Genomic DNA, 21831 nt, shown 5'->3' with positions numbered 1-21831 from the left:
TGCGATAGTCTTTGGGGTAACTGCAAGGTCTGTGTCTCTGCTATCGCCTAGATCATGCTTGTGCTCGGAGCAGGTGTGCTTTTTTTTGCTGGGGGAGGGGGATCGATGCTTGCTGCAACTTACACGTTGGTGGGGGGGACTTTGGGGTTCTCACGTTTAACTGTCGTTCATTCTTTGGGGCACTTCTCTGTTTTTGTGGATGTTTGCAAAGAAAAAGTATTTCAGGGATGTATATTGTATACATTTCTCTGACATTAAATTGGACCCTTAAATCTACTCTGCACCTTCTCTGTGCCTGTTACACTTTATTCTGCATTCTGTTATTAGTTTAACCTTGCACTGTGATCTGTATGAACAGAATGCAAGACAAGTTTTTCATTCTACCTCAGCAGATGTGGCAATAATAGACCTATTTCATTTCTGGTGTTATTGTTCAGAGTAGTGGTGGCTAGATATCCTGGTCTACTACATCCCTCCATGCTATGGCATGGTCTTCGCTAAGAAGCTCAGGGTCAATAACCTACTTCCACACAGGAAAGTCACTGCCATCTAAATGTCCAAGCCAAACTTATCTTTGGATTTCTTTTACTGAAAGTGAATGACCGTCAGAACAGACTATGAAAGAAATGTATGTTGTTGGTAACTGGGGATGGGAAGAGAGAAGGTGATCCTCGGGTAACATGGGGAAAGAGGGTGGAGAAATGCAGAGTGAAGCAAAAAGCTGCAGATGCTGGAACTCTGAAATAAAAACATACAGAATGCTAGAAACACTCAGCAGATCGAAATGTTGACTGCACTGTTTTCCATAGATGCTGCCTGGCCTGCTGAGCTCCTCCAGCATTTTGTGTGGGAGACATCATGGTGGTTTGGGCTGGGCATCTCCAGGGCTCCAGTGGTTAGATCAGAGATGCCAGCTGAAAGAGACACTGCCCGAGCACCCCCCCCCCCCCAGAAAACCAGTTTATTGCATGATTACATGGAAGGATGTAAATAGTCAACCTTGGCACTTTGCAAAAGTTACTCCTCCACAATAAAGCGCACACAAAAAATGCTTCTCTGTAAATCTGAAATTAAAACAGAAAATGCTGGAATTACTTAGTGGGTCAGGCAGCATCTGAGGAGAGAGAAGCACATCTCATATTTCAGGCCAATAACTCTTCCATGGCACTTGGCGTTTTCCCCTCCACCCACACCCATATCCCTGGCTGGCATGGATAACAGCTTCAGTCCAGAGGAAGCTCACTAAAATGATACCTGCCTCCACAAGACACTTGGAGGACCATCAGACCTTCCAACACCTGCTTCTGTTGCTGGAGGGCTCTGCGGGGTGCTGTGGGACGCAGGTCTAACACATCCTTTGCTAACTTGGTCTTTAAAACGGGGCTGGACAATGGAGGCATGTGCCGATCTTCACTGAATGGAGCAATGTGTCACATAGACTTGCAGATGGAGGTTCCTCAGGCACGTTGCTTAGGTCTTATTGCGTCACCACAGTCAACAGCTGACATCAGTGACCACCCTACTTTGTATGTAAATAAAACTTCCTCACTTACCCAACAACACAATAGGCCGCTTTCCTCTACAAGAATGTTCTAGAAGTCACCAGCTATGTGAATATATTGGCAGTAAGCAACTGTCCCCTTCAGTGCAGAACAAGAACGTCCATCAACAACAAATATTATTTCAGAACTACGCCTGGGATCTGAATGATGCTCTGCAAAAACCATGAGCGACTGTTGGTGTCACCAGCACAGGGCAGACCACGTGACTGTAGGCATCACCAGCCTGGGACCGGCCGTGTGACTGTAGGCATCACCAGCCTGGGATGGGCCGTGTGACTGTAGGCATCACCAGCTTGGGACCGGCCGTGTGACTGTAGGCATCACCAGCCTGGGACCGGCCGTGTGACTGTGGGCATCACCAGCTTGGGATGGGCCGTGTGACTGTGGGCATCACCAGCCTGGGACCGGCCGTGTGACTGTGGGCATCACCAGCTTGGGTTGGGCCGTGTGACTGTAGGCATCACCAGCCTGGGATGGGCCGTGTGACTGTGGGCATCACCAGCTTGGGTTGGGCCGTGTGACTGTGGGCATCACCAGCTTGGGTTGGGCCGTGTGACTGTAGGCATCACCAGCCTGGGTTGGGCCGTGTGACTGTAGGCATCACCAGCCTGGGATGGGCCGTGTGACTGTGGGCATCACCAGCCTGGGACCGGCCGTGTGACTGTAGGCATCACCAGCCTGGGATGGGCCGTGTGACTGTGGGCATCACCAGCTTGGGTTGGGCCGTGTGACTGTAGGCATCACCAGCCTGGGACCGGCCGTGTGACTGTAGGCATCACCAGCCTGGGACAGACTGCAGACACACAATTGTACCACCATCACTTCTCCAAAAGCTATGTCCATCAATTGATCTTGCTAGTGCCTCACTCATGCAGATGGCCACAAGTTTTCAACAGCTTGACAGTAGTCCAGTCAAGGTGCAGAACCTCACAGCTTTGTCACTCCAACAAGAAGCAGAGTAAGCTCTCCCCTTGCTCTCTTGGTGCCAGAGGCTAGGATTCAGCATCTCCTGGACCTTCCACCATGGGATTCAGCATCTCCTGGACCTTCTACCATGGGATTCAGCATCTCTGGGACCTTCCACCATGGGATTCAGCATCTCTGGGACCTTCCACCATGGGATTCAGCATTTCCTGGACCTTCCACCAGGGGATTCAGCATCTCCTGGGACCTTCCACCATGGGATTCAGCATCTCCTGGACCTTCCACCATGGGATTCAGCATCTCTGGGACCTTCCACCATGGGATTCAGCATCTCCTGGACCTTCCACCATGGGATTCAGTATCTCCTGGGCCTTCCACCATGTGATTCAGCATCTCTGGGACCTTCCCCCATGGGATTCAGTATCTCCTGGACCTTCCACCATGGGATTCAGCATCTCCTGGACCTTCCACCATGGGATTCAGCATCTCTGGGACCTTCCCCCATGGGATTCAGTATCTCCTGGACCTTCCACCATGGGATTCAGCATCTCCTGGACCTTCCACCATGGGATTCAGCATCTCTGGGACCTTCCACCATGGGATTCAGCAGCTCTGGGACCATCCACCATGGGATTCAGCATCTCTGGGACCTTTCACCATGGGATTCAGCATCTCCTGGGCCTTCCACCATGGGATTCAGCATCTCCTGGACCTTCCACCATGGGATTCAGTATCTCCTGGGCCTTCCACCATGAGATTCAGTATCTCCTGGACCTTCCACCATGGGATTCAGTATCTCCTGGGCCTTCCACCATTGGATTCAGTATCTCCTGGGCCTTCCACCATGGGATTCAGCATCTCCTGGGCCGCCCACCATGAGATTCAGTATCTCCTGGACCTTCCACCATGGGATTCAGCATCTCCTGGGCCTTCCACCATTGGATTCAGTTTCTCCTGGGCCTTCCACCATGGGATTCAGCATCTCCTGGACCTTCCACCATGGGATTCAGTATCTCCTGGGCCTTCCACCATGGGATTCAGTATCTCCTGGACCTTCCACCATGGGATTCAGCATCTCCTGGGCCTTCCACCATTGGATTCAGTATCTCCTGGGCCTTCCACCATGGGATTCAGCATCTCCTGGACCTTCCACCATTGGATTCAGTATCTCCTGGGCCTTCCACCATGGGATTCAGCATCTCCTGGACCTTCCACCATGGGATTCAGCATCTCCTGGGCCTTCCACCATGGGATTCAGCATCTCCTGGACCTTCCACCAGGGGATTCAGCATCTCCTGGGCCTTCCACCATGGGATTCAGCATCTCCTGGACCTTCCACCAGGGGATTCAGCATCTCCTGGACCTTCCACCCCACTCTGTGCAACTACACCCTGTTGGCAGCTCAGAAGCTGCCGGTTTATTCTGACAGCTTAGCACTGCTCTGAGTGATCTCCTGAGGCGGCTGTGACTGCTGTAGGAATGCCTGTAAGCAGATTAAACAGAGGGGATGAAGGGTGTTGCTGGGCTTCAGGACCTGAGTTCCAGGGAAAGGTTCGGATATTATTCCCGGGAATGCAGGAGAATGAGGGGAGCTCTTATAGAGAGATACAATTATGAGGGGTATAGGTGGAGTAAAAATATGCAATCTTTTTCCCTTCAGGTTGGGTGAGGCTAGAACTAAGAGGTTATGGGTTTAGGATGAAAGGTGAACTAATTAAGGGGAAACTTCCTCACCCAGTGGCTGGTGAGTGTGGAATGGACTCCTGGCAGAAGTGGTGGATTCAGGCTTTAACTGCTTCACTTAAGAGAAGTTTGGATAGGTAGGTAGATAAGTGGGGTATGAAGGTCTATGGTGCAGTGCAGGTAGATGGGACAAGGCAGAATATCAAGATGGCTTGGACTAGATGGGTCAAAGGACCTATTTCTGTGCTATAGTATTCTATAAAAGAGCTGGTGATAAGGAGAGGTTCCATTTTACACAGTTTATGGTTTGGATCATATGGCCTGGAACAGATTCATTTCTGGTGAAACAGAATTAATAATTGTAGGGGATGTATTTGTTCTGGGAGGGGGCAAGGAAGTTGCATAACTCCACTGAAGAACCGTCACAAACTCAGTTTCTGTGCCGTATCTTTCCTCTGCTTGATGTGACACCGAGAATCATGCCTCGCCTGCTGGTCCCTCCTACCGCGAGTCACCGAGTCTCCAGATGCCCTCACTTCACCGGCCAGGTTGTCAACAGCTGGCAGCCGGCAGTCGTGTCCTCCAGGGAGCAGGAAGGATCAAAAGTGCTCAGATGACTTCACCACAGTGAAAGCACAGCAGTGAAGTCCTGAAGCTGCTTCCTTTCGCAGAAGAACAAGAGAGTTGAACTAACACACCATCGCTGGAGCACTCCAACAAATGGGGTCAGAGATAGATGACTGCAGACTGTCAAATACGATTAGATACAGCAACTTTACAGCTTTAACTTTTAGCTGGATGAGCAAACAGTAAAGCCCTGTGGAAGGTTTAGGGAGAAGACGACCACTGAAACCACTTTGATCGAATGCCTCTGATACAAGCTTTTGAGGAATTCTTTGTCTACAGAGAAGTGAAGGAACTTCTTCAGCTGAAGGGACTTGAATCGGTGAAATTTATTATCACAGATGGCTGTGAAGGCCAAGTCACTGGGTACATTTAAAGCAGAGGTTAACAGGTTCTTGATTAGCAACACGTACAACACGCTGGAGGAACTCAGCAGGTCGGGCAGCATCCGTGGAAACGCGCAGTCAACGTTTCGGGCCGACACCCTTCGTCAGGACTGAAGTGGGAGCGGGCAGGGACCCTATAAAGAAGGTGGGAGGAGGGTGGAAGGTGCCAGGTGAAAAACCAATCAGAGGAAAGATCAAGGGGTGGGGAGAGGGGAAGCAGGGAGGGGATAGGCAGGAAAGGAGAAGAAGGAATGTAAGGGGAAAGCACTGTGTGTACATAGTGGAAGAAGGTAGAATCATGAGAGAGGTGATAGGCAGTTGGAGGAGGAGGAGGAGGCAGAGTGAAGCTGGGATGGAGTAAGGGAGAGGGAGGGAATTACCAGAAGTTGTTGCGGCCTCCTCTACATCGGTGAGACCCGACACAGATTGGGGGACCGCTTTGTCAAGCACCTCCACTCCGTCCACCACAACAGACAGGATCTCCCGGTTGCCACTCACTTCAACTCTGCTTCACATTCCCATTCGGATATGTCCATACATGGCCTCCTCTACTGCCATGATGAGGCCAAACTCAGGTTGGAGGAGCAACACCTCATATACCGTCTGGGTAGTCTCCAGCCCCTTGGTATGTACATTATTAATAGTGTACTTTGTGTTTAAGGCTCTTGATTAGTCAGGGCATCAAAGGTTGTGGGGAGAAGTCAGGTGAATGGGGTTCGGAGGAATAATAAATCAGCCATGATGGAATGATAGAGCAGACTCAATGGGCCTTGCTCGGGTCTTGCACAGGTTTTGATCCAGTGCCCTCTGTCCATTAGGATTCTCCTATAGTCTTCAGAAATGCCGTCAGAGTGAGGTGATTGAGTGAGTGTGAAAACGAGTGTGTTAAATACTAACATAAATCCCCACTGCAAGTTGGTTGTGGCAGTTGAGACCAAAACAGTGACATGTAACAACCTATCAGTCAGTCAGCACAAAATGTTCCGACAGGATAAACTCGAGGATTCTCAATGCATCACAATACGTCCCTGCAGCAAGATCATCATAAACTCAAGGATTCACAATGCATTGCAATATGTTCCTGCAGCAAGATCATCATAAACTCAAGGATTCACAATGCATTGCAATATGTTCCTGCAGCAAGATCATCATAAACTCGAGGATTCACAATGCATTGCAATATGTTCCTGCAGCAAGATCATCATAAACTCAAGGATTCACAATGCATCGCAATACGTCCCTGCAGCAAGATCATCATAAACTCAAGGATTCACAATGCATTGCAATATGTTCCTGCAGCAAGATCATCATAAACTCAAGGATTCACAATGCATTGCAATATGTTCCTGCTGCAACAATCCTTAAAATGGTAATAATCCTTGGAGCCTTCGGGATTACAAAATGGCACTGGATAAGTTAGGTGAACCTTTCTAAAGAATCCAGAGCGTCAGGGGACAGTCAACCAGTGTCTGTTCAGAAGAGTGAGCATACACAGTCAGTGAGTGCCGTATGACCACTTGAGGGGTACAAGAGGCTAGAGATAACAAAGGGAATGAAAAGGCATGGAGCAGGTTCAGGAACATCAGAAATGAGACAAGGTTTAGAATTCCCAGACATCCACATCGATCACCAATTCACCAGGAATTAAGGATTAATCTTCAATAAAATCAGGTGTGGCAACTTACTTACCTACTGTTATAAGAGTCTTGAAGGGACATGGTTATTGATAATAATATACTCTTAATCAATCATTCTACCTTGCCTTGGTCCCTGAGCCTATCTGTCCACCTACACTGCACTTTCTCCGTCAATGTAACACTAGATTCTACATTGGTTTTTTGTGTTTCTACTACCTCAATGCAGTTACGTCTGGAATGATCTCTCTGTGAACAAAAGCTTTTCACTCTGTCTCACTAAAAGTGTCAATAGAAACCAATTACCGATTCTTTTAACTACACTTTTGGCCCTTTTGCTTTACTTACTGCACGGTAACAAAACACAAGGAAAGAAAATCTCACAGCCAAACTAATGGAGGAGAAAAAATTATGTGATGAATCCTCCAGGAATAAATGGAAACCAAGTTAAAAACTCTCCAACTGTTAGGGCGTGGAATTAAAATCCCACAGGCTTAATTATGGGCTACCAGGGTTAGTCAGACATGAGAAAGTCTGCAGATGCTGGAAATCCCAAAGCAAAACACACAAATTGCTGGAGGAACTCAGCAGGCCAGGCAGCAGCTATGGAAAAGACTAAACAGTTCACACTTTGGGCAGAAGGGTCTCGGCCCGAAATGTCAATTATTTACTCTTTTCCATAGATGCTGCCTGGCTTGCTGAGTTCCTCCAGCATTTTGTATACATTACCAGGGTCAGTCTCTTCCTTTCAAAACCATAGGCTAATCTGGTAATAGAAACACTTACTGCAGTTTTCCTCATCACTGCCGTCTGGACAATCCTCGAATCCGTTACACCGGAAACGCCCAATGATACAATGCACACCGCTGGCGCAGGGGTAAAAGGTCGGAGCACATTTGGATTTGACTCTTGCTGTGGAGATAAAAAGAGGAGAGAGAAAACCAAAGCAAAAATTAAGACGACACACAGATGTATTTATCATGGGTGCAAAAATCTGTGGGTTGAGAAACCTTAAGGCAAGCCATGAACTTGCGTTAAAAAAAAGGTCTGCCCTGACCACTCACCACCAAGAGAAAAACTGCAAACACCAGGAAATCCGCAGATGCTGGAAATTCAAACAACAACACACACAAAATGCTGGTGGAACACAGCAGGCCAGGCAGCATCTGTAGGAAGAAGCGCTGTCGACGTTTCGGGCCGAGACCTTTCGGTAGGACTAACCAAAAGGAAAGATAGTCCTGACGAAGGGCCTCGGCCCGAAACGTTGACTGTACTTCTCCCTATAGATGCTGCCTGGCCTGCTGCGCTCTACCAGCATTTTGTGTGTGTTGTTATGAGAAAAACTGCAATCCGTTTTAAATCAAAAGCTGCCATCGTATTAGAAATGATGCCCTAGCAAGTCAGCCAATAAATTTATCTGTCTCCCTGCCTGCCCTGCCTTTCCCATCAGACGTTCCTGGGTAAGGGAAATATCTGCCACCTGAGATTTAACACTCTACTTTCCAACAGCCCCTCTTTTTCTCATCGTCCATCTCTGCAAAATTATTGAGAAGATCAGCCAAAATGCAACTTGATGTCAAAAATAGAACGGCAGGTAATTCCAGATGGAAAGTACACAGTGTGCTTGAACCCTACCAGCAATGCAAAAGGGTGCAGAGTTGGACGTGTGAATGGGGCATTAAGAGCTTCAGGACAGTAATACAAAGGTCAGTGGGGTTCTCCCTGACGTGCAGGTACCTATTTAACTGTGAACAACAACTAAAGGAGCTTATCTGGTGTCTTTAGTGAGATCTTGCTGTGTGCAGAGCAGCAGCTGATTTTCTTATCTAATTAGGGATGGAGAATGAATATTGTCTTTGCCAACAAGGTCTATAACCTGTGAACAAAAAAAATGGCTATTGAAGACTGGGATGTCTATAAGTCTTCAAGTGCATTCTGCACATGCAGTGTTCACTATTATACAGGGTTCCCAATCTTTCTCACGCCATGGGCTCCTATCATTAACCAAGGGGACCATGGACCCCAGGTTGGGAACTCCTGTTAAATAGATGGAGCTGATGCCACAGCTCCAGCAGGCCAGGCTCAATCCTGCACGAAGTCTATGTGTTCTCCCTGTGATTGTGAGGGCTTACTCCAGGCACTCCACTTTTCTCCCACATCCACACGGCGCACGGGTTGGTGGGTTAAACGGCCTTTCTAAATGATCCCTAGTGTGTGGATGAGGGGTAGGACCTGAGGGGGTGGGGGAAGTTTATGGGAATATGGAGAGATTGATTTCAGGATTAGCATAGCATTAATATAAATGGGTTGGCAAGGACTTGATGGGCTGAAGGGCCTGCTTCTGTGTGGTCCAACTCCACGTGTCCATTTCACCAACAAACTGGAGGCAGGAATAATCCAGCATCTACTGCTACTGGTCAGAACGTGCAAAGCCTGTGCCACGGAGCGACGTGAGATGATATGTGGCCAGGAACTCTGAGACTCCATTCCACTGCCTAGGTTCAGAGGCTCAAAGGGATTGAGGATGGGATAAATTTAAAGCCATCCTACAGTTTTTTATATTGTGGTTCTTGCCTGATCTTTCTCATTTTCTTTTGTGCGGGGAGGGGGATTTGAAGGTTGAAGTGCCTGCTCCGTTTTTGTTTTTTTTTTGCGTGGGAGGGGGGATTTGGGGGCTGATGTGCCTATTCTGTTTTTGTTATTTTTGTGCAGGGAGGAGGGATTTGGAGATTGATGACAGTACTGCCTTTATTTTCTTTTTCGATTTCATGGCTATCTGGAGAAGAATAGTTTCAGAGTTGTATACCTTGATAATAAAAAAATGAACCTTTGGTTCTCAGTTACTCGCACACACCTCACTGTCGTTAAACAATTGTTTTAACAAAGACACTGAATGTTCAACACCCCAACACATAGAAAGCTCCAAATCATTAACAGCTATCCAACTGAAAAAGTTGGTCCAATAAACATGCTACTCCTTCTGACGTGTACCTAACACGGTTTGTCTGTAGCTTCAGAACCAGGGACATCTCCTAATGGGAACAACTTCCTTCTACATACCTCCAGGCAGACCATATGCATTTCCAGTGATGTGTGACCCATCATCTCTCTGCAAGCAAAAAAACCTATCTCGGATCATTAAACATGACTTGTTTTTAATAAATCTGGGCTGGTTCTTCTTCATTACTTCAATCTCCTTACTGAACTAATAAAGAAGAACCAGTCCAGATTTATTAAACTGCTAATTAATATTTCCCTTTTTAATATTTTTATAAAGCTTCTTCACGTAAGGTTAAAATGGAGCATCAATCTACACAAGAAACTCAAGTGAATTGAGCTCCCCCAGCATATTGTGTGATGCTCCAGATTATAGCATCTGCAGTCCTGCGCGTCTCCACTGAAGTTAAAATGACTAGCGTGCAGCTTTTGGGTATGTCCTTGCACCCTGTTCTAAACAACAGTGTTGCATTGCCCTATGAAGTCTATCATGGGATAATTCACAAGAGCGTTAAGAATCAGAATCAGAATTAGGTTTAATGTAGTCGTTTTGTTTACTTGAGAAGCATGGTGGAGGAAGGTGAGGAGTTGTTTTTGTTAAATACATTTATAAGTTGTTCTTAATGTTGAAACCAAATACTTCATAGCTGTTTCCCCCAGCTTTAAGTCGATCCACATCGGTTAACACCACTTCAGGTACTTTCAGCGTTGCTGCAGGCTATTGCTTAACGAGCTGATGCACAAACGCCAAACTGCTTGACCCTGTCCCTGCTTTTTGGGAGATTGCCTATCCCACCCAACTTTGGCAGTTGAGAGGGGAGGTGCAGGGTGAGAGGGTGAGCCTGGTATGGTGGTAGAGGCAAATACACTGGAGGCTTTTAAGAGACGTTTAGATAGATAGATAGATAGATAGATAGATAGATACTTTATTCATCCCCATGGGGAAATTCAACTTTTTTCCAATGTCCCATACACTTGTTGTAGCAAAACTAATTACATACAATACTTAACTCAGTAAAAAATATGATATGCATCTAAATCACTATCTCAAAAAGCATTAATAATAGCTTTTAAAAAGTTCTTAAGTCCTGGCGGTAGAATTGTAAAGCCTAATGGCATTGGGGAGTATTGACCTCTTCATCCTGTCTGAGGAGCATTGCATCGATAGTAACCTGTCGCTGAAACTGCTTCTCTGTCTCTGGATGGTGCTATGTAGAGGATGTTCAGAGTTATCCATAATTGACCGTAGCCTACTCAGCGCCCTTCGCTCAGCTACCGATGTTAAACTCTCCAGTACTTTGCCCACGACAGAGCCCGCCTTCCTTACCAGCTTATTAAGACGTGAGGCGTCCCTCTTCTTAATGCTTCCTCCCCAACACGCCACCACAAAGAAGAGGGCGCTCTCCACAACTGACCTATAGAACATCTTCAGCATCTCACTACAGACATTGAATGACGCCAACCTTCTTAGGAAGTACAGTCGACTCTGTGCCTTCCTGCACAAGGCATCTGTGTTGGCAGTCCAGTCTAGCTTCTCATCTAACTGTACTCCCAGATACTTGTAGGTCTTAACCTGCTCCACACATTCTCCATTAATGATCACTGGCTCCATATGAGGCCTAGATCTCCTAAGTCCACCACCATCTCCTTGGTCTTGGTGATATTGAGACGCAGGTAGTTTGAGTTGCACCATATCACAAAGTCCTGTATCAGTTTCCTATACTCCTCCTCCTGTCCATTCCTGACACACCCCACTATGGCCGTGTCATCAGCGAACTTCTGCACATGGCAGGACTCCGAGTTATATTGGAAGTCTGATGTGTACAGGGTGAACAGGAGCGGAGAGAGTACAGTTCCCTGCGGCGCCCCTGTGCTGCTGACCACCGTGTCAGACCTACAGTCTCCCAACCGCACATACCTAGGTCTATCTGTCAAGTAGTCCACTATCCAATCCACCATGTGAGAGTCTACTCCCATCTCCGTTAGTTTGTGCCTTAAGATCTTGGGCTGGATGGTGTTAAAGGCACTAGAGAAGTCAAGGAATGTAATCCTCACAGCACAACTGACCCACTCTAGGTGAGAGAGTGATTTGTGCAGCAAATACGTGATAGCATCCTCCACTCCCACCTTCTCCTTATACGCAAACTGAAGAGGATCCTGGGCGTGCCTGGTTTGGCACATGAAGATGAAGAAGATGGAGGAGGGATGGGAGATTGTGCAGATAGGAAGGATTAGTTTCTGGAGGTTTTTTGATTTACTTTTTAGTTGGTTTAGTACAAAATTGTGGGGCAAAGGGCCTGTTCATGTGTAGTACTGTTCTATGTTTTATGCTCTAAAACTAAACAATTTATTTCTTACTATGACACTGGGGACCTTTTAGCCCAATGACTCAATGCTGGGTCCCACAAGAACCATTCTTATTCCCCTGTAGTCCTGCAACTTGTTCGTTCTGAACTGCCCATCAAGTTCCCCTTTATTTTTTGTGACTCACCCCAAGGGTAATTTATAATAGCTGATTAACCCAGCAACATGGCTTTGGACACCAGAGTACTCAGGGATGAACCCACACGGTCAGAGGCAGAGCGTGCAAACTCAATACAGGTGGCGGGAGAGAGACAGGTTTGAATTCCGGTCACTGGAGATGGGGGGGGTGGCTGATCAGTAAAATCAGAAGGGTTTTCTGGATCATTGTACTGAGAGTGTACTAAATATTATCTTTATATTGTTGCTTCTGTTGCCAAACAAGAAAGAGGAAAAAGAGGATTGAATTTATCTAATATTTTATATAACACCAACACAGGTAGATAGGATGGGACACTGAGTGTGGAGTCAGAAGTTATGTTGCAGCTATATAAAGATTTAGTCGGGCTACATTTGGAACATTGTCTGCAGTTGTGGTTGCCCCATTTGCAGGAAAGACATGGAGCTTTGGAGAGGCAGCAGAGGCTCACCAGAGAGTTTTAACTATGAGGAGAAGTTTGGGCAAACTTGGATTGTTTTCTCTGGAGCATCAGTTAAGGGGAGACTTGACAGAGGATATAAGATTATGAGATATGAATAAACTCTTCTCGGGGTTCCCGCTGGGTACAGGTATCGATTATAACCAGCGTTTCAATGACAGGGATCCCCAATGAAGATGGCAGAGGTTGTCATCGATCCGTCAGTACCAGCTGGAAGCCAGAGAAGAGTTTATTCGTCATGCATGCCAGGAAAACGCGAGATCCTTTTTTCAGAGGCATAGATAATTTATTTTTCTCCAGGGTTGAAATGTCAAAAAACTTGAGGACATGGCATTAAGGTGAGGAGGGAAAAGCTTACAGGAGATGTGTGGAGTAAGGTTTTTTTTAATAACACTGAGAGTGGTGGGTGCCAGGGTGCTGGTGAAAGCAGGCACAATGGTGGTATTTCAGAGGCTTGAAGACAGACACGTGAAGGTGTGGCCAGTGGAGGGGCGGAGGGAGATGGCTCACGTGCAGGTAGTAGGCATAAGTTTATTTCGACATCATGATCAACACAGACGTTGGGGCTAAAGGGTCTGTTCCTATTCTATGTTCCATTATCTTCACGTCCTCGGATTGTCACAAGAATGGTTTACTGACTGCGTTTTTTTTTTACTTTCGATTTTACCACTGTAATGCAGGACCACAGTAGCAGCTGAAAGGTTAAGTCTGTCACACGTGGATATTTAAAGTCAGTGAAGGCTGGTAAACACAAGTGCATAGAGCATTTAGTCCTTTCAGGTAATCCGTCACATTCTTCCCCCACAGTAAAATATTCGGATGCTCTGTGATTTGTTGACAATCTGCTGCCACCTTTCAGCTGACGTGTGGCTGACGATCACGTTCAGCGCAGATGACTAGGAGCCTGAGAGAGAGCGCGAGGACATTAAACCACCTGCAGAAAACTTTGGAACAGGAACCGTCTACGAGAAACACAAAGCCATCACTCACGACACTCCTTTTCATCGCTCTTGTCAAAGCAGTCTGGCTGGCCGTCACACTCCCAGGCCCCGGGTATACACCTGCCGTCACTGCACATGAAGTTCCCCGGAATGTTGCACTCATTGGTAAAGTTGCTCCCAGGAATTAGCTGGCCTTCTGTTGAAAAGACAGTTCACAATTGAGAAACTCAATTAGCAACAGGCTCATTCAGTAACATTTTTATGGATGAAATGCATTGGCATGGCCATAATGGACATCCCCTTGTATACGTTTACAGGTGCATGTGTGATTTCATGCCATGTAAGGCATATCTATGTACATTTACATGTCAACTACATTTGCCAGTATTAGAACATAGAACAGTATCACAACAGGACTGGCTCTTCTATCTACGATGTTGCGCTGATCTATTTAAACCTAATCCATGATCAATGTAACCCTTCCCTCCTACACAGCCTTCCCTTCATTGTACTTTCATCCATGTGTCTATCCAGTAATCTCTTAAATGTCCCTACCATATCAGCCTCTACCACCGAGTGTGCTTCAAACACCTACCATTCTGTGTAAAAAAAACTTACTGTACCTCTGACATCTCCCCTAAACTTTCCTCCACTCACCTCAAAGGGATGTCCTCTCATATTAGCCATTGCTGCCCTTTCTGTCCACTTTATCTATACCTCTCATAATCTATGTACATCTACCAATCCTCCATCGCTTCAAAGAGGAAACCCCTAGCTCATAAAGCATGTTCTCCAATCCAGGCAGCAACCTGGTAAATCCCCTCCGCAGCCTCTCCAATGCTTTCACACTCTGCTTAAAATGAAGCAACAATACTCTGTGTGGCCTTACCAGATTTTATAGAGCTGCGACATTACCTTGTGACTCTAAAAAACTCTGGTTAGTTTGAATATTCCTGTTGATGTGCAGACCAGCACATAGTAGCTTAGACAACACACACAAAATGCTGGTGGAACACTGCAGGTCAGGCAGCATCTATAAGGAGAAGCACTGTCAATGTTTCGGGCCGAGACCCTTCGTCAGGACTCGGCCCAAAACGTCGACAGTGCTTCTCCCTATAGATGTTGCCTGACCTGCAGTGTTCCACCAGCATTTTGTGTGTTGTTGTTTGAATTTCCAGCATCTGCAGATTTCCTTGCGTTTGCGCGATAGTAGTTTAGATATTGCCATGTAGATGTGTCTGAAGCCAGAGGTTACACAATAGGTTTACAGGAAGGAGTGAGTGTGTAGTAGGGACCTGAGGGAGAACAGAGGCTGGTTTGAACCCAGAAGGTATTGTCTGAGAAGACAGTGGAGACAGATACTCTCACAACATTTATTCTGAATAGGCGCTTGAATCACTCGGGTACAAAAGGCTAAGGCCCAAGTGCTGGTAAATGGGAATAGTATAGATGATTGACATTGACGTGGTTGGTTAAAGGACCTCTTTATGTCTGGTATCCCTGTATTATTCTTTATACTGTATGCCTCTTATTTCCAATCTATCTGAACATGTGTGTGGGTATTACCATGCATGTGTGTTTGTGTGTGTACCTGTGTACATGTGCAAGAAGTGTGCGTGTCTACATATTTCTGCATTTGGCTATTACCATATGCATGTGAATCTGTGTGCACGAGCATCAACGCATATATGAAACTGCATACACGTGTGCATGTGACTATAACCGCGTACAAGGGACCTGTGTGCACGTGACATTTACTCCAGGTTTTTAATCAAAGCCAGTACCATAACAGTAAAATAGCGCTGCAGTGCAGTCTATACTTGTTTAGCTTTTTATATAAATAATCAGCAATAACGGCAAATAAATTTGCAGACTCAGTGTGCGTCAGGCAAGGTTACAGCAGGGCTGTGGGCTCCATCAAGACTTCAGGCTCATTATCAAATCAAACTGACTTTCTTGGCCCCAGGTCTTGAGAACCTTTCAAATGAGGCACTGAACCTGCACACTGAAAGAATGCCTACCAACATTTAGAAAAACTGCTTTAAACAGAATTTACTGCTACTATAGAAGTATTGCAAGAATTTCAAACCAAACAGTGATGTTACTGACAGAGTGCCTCAGGTAACCAAGAAATCCTGCAAGCTGATTGATCTTTTGAGATGTTATTCCCTAATGTTTAGATTTTTATTGGTGCTGAAGCTCACACTTGATCTGGCTGTCGAACTCGCGTGTTGAGGAAGATGCTTGAACGAGTGACGCTGATCAGGCAAACTACGGCATGTATGGTCTCGGGGTGTCAGCAATAGCAAATTTGCTTTCTACCAGAAGACAGATAGAAGTAAAGGGCTTTTTTTTAAACCAAGACTTTTTCACCCACCATTTAACACTCACTGATCTACATTAATTCACGGTCTGGCAATGCCTCCAGATTAAAATTCTAAGCCTTATTTTGTTCACTTAGACTTTCACTTCTGCCTAATTACCGTAGTTGTCACTAGCCATACAATCTCTGAGAGAAAAACAATTCTCTGGTTACTTCCTTCCTTCCATGACCCCAATTTCCTGAGCTCCCCGACTGCCTTGACCATGATCTCTCACATTCTCTCTTTACACCATTCTAATTCTCCGCCTCTGTGACATTCCTTAAAATCCATTTCATTCACCAACCAAGCTTTGTTGACCCGAACTAACAACACCTTGGGTACCTCAGTGTTAGACTGCAGGCTGATGTCCCTGTGAAAAGTCTTATAATGTTCCACTAAGCTTAGGGCACAAGAAGGCCACAACCACCATTGTTTTTTGTAAATTGGGTGCTGACTGAACTGCTGCGTACAGACAGTCCCCGGGTTACGTACGAGTTCCGTTCCTGAGTCCGTCTTTCAGTCGGATTTGTACGTAAGTCGGAACAAGTACATCCAGTATTATTTAGCGTCAGTTAGACAAACGTTTGTCTTAGTATATAGTATATATTTTACCTTTCTATGCATATAAAACACTTAAGAAACGTATGCATTCCAATAATTAAACCACTGCATTGCTTAGTAATAATTGAAGCTTTCATCGGGGCAGGGCCTTTCACATGTTCCATTATTCTCACTTTATCTGTTATCCTTTAAAATTGTTCCGATCGTTGACCAACTGTCGCCCAATGATTTTCCAGTGACCGATGGCGTTTCACTTCTTTCCAAACGCTTTATTATTTCCACTTTATTTTCAATCGCAATCGCTTCCCGTCAATGGAACAGAAACACTGCGGGCAGTGGGTCCCGAGCTGCGCCGGCTCCCGAAGTCCACTGGGTCCTAAAGACCACCGCACTGAATTCCCCGGGTCCGCAGTGAGACAGGTTAAATGGGACAAGTGGGGGCTGTGCTGGGTTTGGGTATTTGATCCTCTACAATATTCCGCGTGGGAATTTAAACTGGAGGTGGCAGTGTTTTATTTACAAGGTTGAGTTGCGAGCTCGACATCAACCCGGCACGGGAGTGGTCTGTCACTAGATCAAACTCAGGAACCTCCGTTCTCCAGCCCAGCGCTGACCTCACTGCACCACCAGACGATCGGAACGGGGTGGGGGGGGGGGGGGAGAGCGGGGTCAGGGTGAATCTTACTAAGAAAAATTAAGCCAAATACAAAGTTAAACACTCAACACAGTGTCAACGGCAACGACTTAAAATGGAGGATGGAATCGCGATCTGACAAAATGGCAGACGGCGTTTTCCTTCCTTGGTTCATAAGTACGAGTTGTCTGTAAGTCGGACATTCGTAACTCAGGGACTAACTATTTTTCCAGCATCTTTACATTTCATTTCACACCTCAAACATTTGCAGCATTTCATAATTAAAATACAAAGTTCTTGGAACTGTCCTGAATTTGGAACAGCGGTACTCAAGGCTTATCCATGAAATTGGGGGGGGGGGGCAGCGGATTTCATCATCCCTATCCCTCACACTGCCAATGCAGAAAGTACTGTAACAGGCTGAATACAAAATACTTTAGCAAGTAGGGACAATATCAAGAAGATGACTCAGGAGTATTCAGAAGCTCATTTTTGACAAAACCTCCAGTTGATCACTGCTCTTTTAAGACATGACCAGGACATGGTTTGCAAAATTCCTGTTCTGGAAAATAATCACAAAGATTTTGTGTGCACATAATATTTATGCTGCCCTGTCACCTATTTTAGGTTGATAATTAACAACACTCAGCGGTTGAATGAGTCACAGCAAGTAAGGTGTGTAACTGATGGAAATTTTACCGAGGGGATGTCTGCTTCCCGGCTTGAAACCATACAGCAGAGAGGTAAGCCACTCAGCCCATCAAACCTGCATTACTAGCTTTATACTAACTCCATTTTATTCTCCTCACATTTGTATTGACTCCCTCAGATTCCACCACTCACCTCCACCCTTAAGGGCAATTTCAGTAGCCAATTAACAGATTTTGGGATATGGGAGGAAACCAGAACACCCCAAGGAAACCATAGAGAGAATGTGAAAACATCACTTTGACACACTAGATACTGGGATTGAACCACAAAGTCAAAGTTGAGTTACTATTGTCACATGCACAAGTACATGTTTACATAGGCAGAGAAGATCTGGTCTGGTGCACAGTGTGGAGGCTGAGGGTGCTGAGAGTTTTGAGTTTCTAGGACTGAACATCACCAATAGACTGTACTGGTGCAACCATATAGACACTATGGTTAAGAAAGCTAACCAACATCTCTGCTTCCTCAAGATGCTAAAGAAATTTGGCTTGTCCCCATCAACCCTTACCACTTTCTATTGATGCATAACGGCTTGGTATGACAACCAGTCTGTAATTGACCATAAGAAATTGCAGAGAGTTGTGACTACTAATTGTCAGATCACAGGAACTAGCCTCTCCTCTGTGGACTCTGTCTATACTTTTCACTACCTCGGGAAGCAGCCAGTATAATAAAAACCCATAAGACCATAAGGCACAGGAGCAGAATTAGGTCATTTGGTCCATCAAGTCTGCTCCGCCATTCAATCATGGTTGATCCTCTGAGCTTGCAGGGAGATTTAGGTCAGTCAGAAGAGTGGGCTGAAAGATGGCAGATGGAGTTTAATGCTGATAAGTGTGAGGTGCTACATTTTGGTAGGAATAGTCAAAATAGGACATACATGATAAATGGTAGGGCATTGAGGAATGCAGTAGAACAGAGTGATCTAGGAATAATGGTGCATAGTTCCCTGAAGGTGGAATCTCATGTGGTGAAGAAAGCTTTTGGTATGCTGGCCTTTATAAATCAGAGCATTGAGTATAGGAGTTGGGATGTAATGTTAAAACTGTACAAGGCATTGGTAAGGCCAAATTTAGAGTATTGTGTACAGTTCTGGTCACAGAGTTATAGGAAAGATGTCAACAAAATAGAGAGAGTACAGAGGAGATTTACTGGAATGTTACCTGGGTTTCAGCACCTAAATTACAGAAAAAGGTTGAACAAGTTAGGTCTTTATTCTTTGGAGCATAGAAGGTTGAGGGGGGACTTGATAGAGGTATTTAAAATTATGAGGGGGATAGATAGAGTTGACGTAGATAGGCTTTTTCCATTGAGAGTAAGGGAGATTCAAACAAGAGGACATGAGTTGAGAGTTAAGGGGCAAAAGTTTAGGGGTAACACGAGGGAGAACTTCTTTACTCAGAGAGTGGTAGCTGTGTGGAATGAGCTTCCAGTAGAAATGGTAGAGGCAGGTTCGATTTTGTCATTTAAAAAAAATTGGATAGGTATATGGACAGGAAAGGAAAGGAGGGTTATGGACTGAGTACAGGTCGGTGGGACTAGGTGAGAGTAAGCGTTCGGCACGGACTAGAAGGGCTGAGATGGCCTGTTTCCGTGCTGTATTTGTTATATGGTTATATCCTCCTCTCCCCCCTCCAGCCCACTCCCCGGCCTTCTTCTGGTAACCTTTGATGTCATGTCCAATCAAGAATCTATCAAGTTCTGCCTTAAATACACCCAACATCCTGGCTTCCACAGCTGCCGGTGGTAACAGATTCCACAAAATCACCACGCTGAATTTAAATGGACACCCCTCTATCCTGAGGCTGTGTCCTCTTGTCCTAAACTCCCCCACCATAGGAAACATCCAGGCCTTTCAACATTCAAAAGGTTTCAATGAGATCCCCCCCTCATCCTTCTAAATTCCAGTGAGTACAGACCCAGAGTCATCAAACGTTCCTCATACGATAACCCTTTCATTTCTGTAATCATCCTTGTGAACCTGCTCTGGACCCTCTCCAATGTCAGCACATCTTTTCTCAGATGAGAAACCCAAAACTGTTCAAATATTCAAGTGAGACCCCACTGATGCCTTAGATAGCCTCAGCATTACATCACTGCTCTTGTATTCTAGACCTCTTGAAATGAATGTTAACTTTGCATTTGCCTTCCTCACCACTGACTCTACGTGCAAGTTAACCTTTAGGCTGTTCTGTACAAGGATTCCCAAGTCCCTCTGCATCTCAGATTTTTGGATTTTCTCCCCACTTAGAAAATATTCTGCATATTTATTTCTACTATCGAAGTGCATGACCATGCATTTTCCAACATTGTATTTCATTTGCCATTCTCTTGCCCATTATCCTAATCTTCTAAGTCCTTCTGCAGCCTATCTGTTTCCTCAACACTACCTGTCCCGCCATCAATCTGCAAACAGCAACAAAGCCATCTATTTCATCTTCTAAATCATTTATATTCAGCATAAAAAGCGGGCCCAACACTGACCCCTGTGGAACACCACTAGTCACTGGCAGTTAACCAGAAAAGAATCCTTTTATTCCCATTTGCTACCTCCTACCAATCAGCCATTGCTCTAACATGTTAGTAACATTCCTGTAATACCATGGACTCTTACCTTGCTAAGCAGCCTCGTGTGTGGCACCTTGTCAAAGGCCTTCTGAAAGTCCAAATATACGACATCCACTGCATCTCCTTTATCTATCTTACTTGTAATCTCCTCAAAGAATTCCAATAGGATTGTCAGGCAATATTTTCCCTTAAGGAAATCATGCTGACTTTGTCCTATCCTGTCCTGCATCACCAAGTACTCCATCACTTTATCCTTAACAATTGACTCCAACATCTTCCCAACCACTGAGGTCAGGCTAACTAGCTATAATTTCCTTTCTGCTGCCTTCCTCCTTGCTTAAAGCGCAGAGTGGCATCATGGCAGAGTCCACTGATTGTTGAAAGATCATTACTAATGCCTCCACATTCTCTACCACTACCTCTTTCAGAACCTTGGGATGCAGTCCATCTGGTCCGGGTGACTTATGTACCCTTAGGTCTTTCAGCTTTTTGAGGACCTTCTCTCTTGTAATAGTAACTGCATTCACTTCTCTTCCCTCACATCCTTAATCATCTGGCACACTGCTAGTGTTTTCCACAGTGAAGAATGATGCAAAATACTCATTTAGTTCATCTGCCATCTCCTTGTCCCCAGTCTTGCTGAAGGATCTTGACCCAAAACGTCAACTATGCTTTTCTCCATTGATGCTGCCTGGCCTTCTGAATTCCTCCACCATTTTGTGTGTGTTCCTTGCCCCTGTTATTACTTCTCCAGCCACATTTTCTAGTGGTCTTATATCCATTTTCATCTTTTTTTTACATACTAGAATAATTTTACTATCCACTTTGATGTTATTTGCTAGCTTGCTGTCATATTTTCCCTCCTAGTGATTCTTGTAATTGCTCTCGGTAAGTTTTTCAAAACTTCCCAATCCTCTATCTTCCCGCTAATTTTTGCTTTGTTGTACGCCCTCTGTTTTGTTTTTAACATTAGCTTTGACTTCCCTTGTCAGGCACGGTTATACTATTTTGCTATTTGATGCCACCCATCCTGAACACTCTCTCTTCTCCTATCTTCCACCGGGCAGAAGATACAAAAGCCCAAAAGCTCATTTCACCCTGCTGTTATAAGACTATTGAATGGATCCCTAGTAGAATGATAGTTTTAACCACATAATCTACATCGTTGCGATCTTGCACTTTGTTTACCTGCATTACACTTTCTCTTCAACTGTTAAACTTTATTCTACATTGCTATTGTTTCATCTGTTCTACCTCAATGTATTAAAATAAATCTCTATGAA

The 21831-nt window shown here is 45.3% G+C and overlaps 1 protein-coding gene across 6 annotated transcripts in view; it reads right to left on the bottom strand.

Moving 5' to 3' along the window:
* Positions 1-21831, bottom strand: part of ldlrad3 (low density lipoprotein receptor class A domain containing 3) — a 149609-nt gene that overhangs the window by 55120 nt on the left and 72658 nt on the right. For all 6 annotated transcript variants that reach the window (XM_073049149.1, XM_073049147.1, XM_073049144.1 and 3 more), the window contains exons 2-3: positions 13761-13907; positions 7600-7725 (exon numbers count right to left, since the gene is read on the bottom strand). In XM_073049149.1, the coding sequence (XP_072905250.1) occupies positions 7600-7725; positions 13761-13848 (214 nt within the window). In that variant the 5' untranslated portion in view covers positions 13849-13907. The remainder of the gene's footprint in view (positions 1-7599; positions 7726-13760; positions 13908-21831) is intronic.

The sequence above is a fragment of the Hemitrygon akajei genome, chromosome 6, assembly GCF_048418815.1.
Source record: "Hemitrygon akajei chromosome 6, sHemAka1.3, whole genome shotgun sequence".
Lineage (NCBI taxonomy): Eukaryota > Metazoa > Chordata > Chondrichthyes > Myliobatiformes > Dasyatidae > Hemitrygon > Hemitrygon akajei.
The sequence above is the reverse complement of the archived record's forward strand: the minus strand, read 5'-3'. Positions and strand labels throughout refer to the sequence as shown.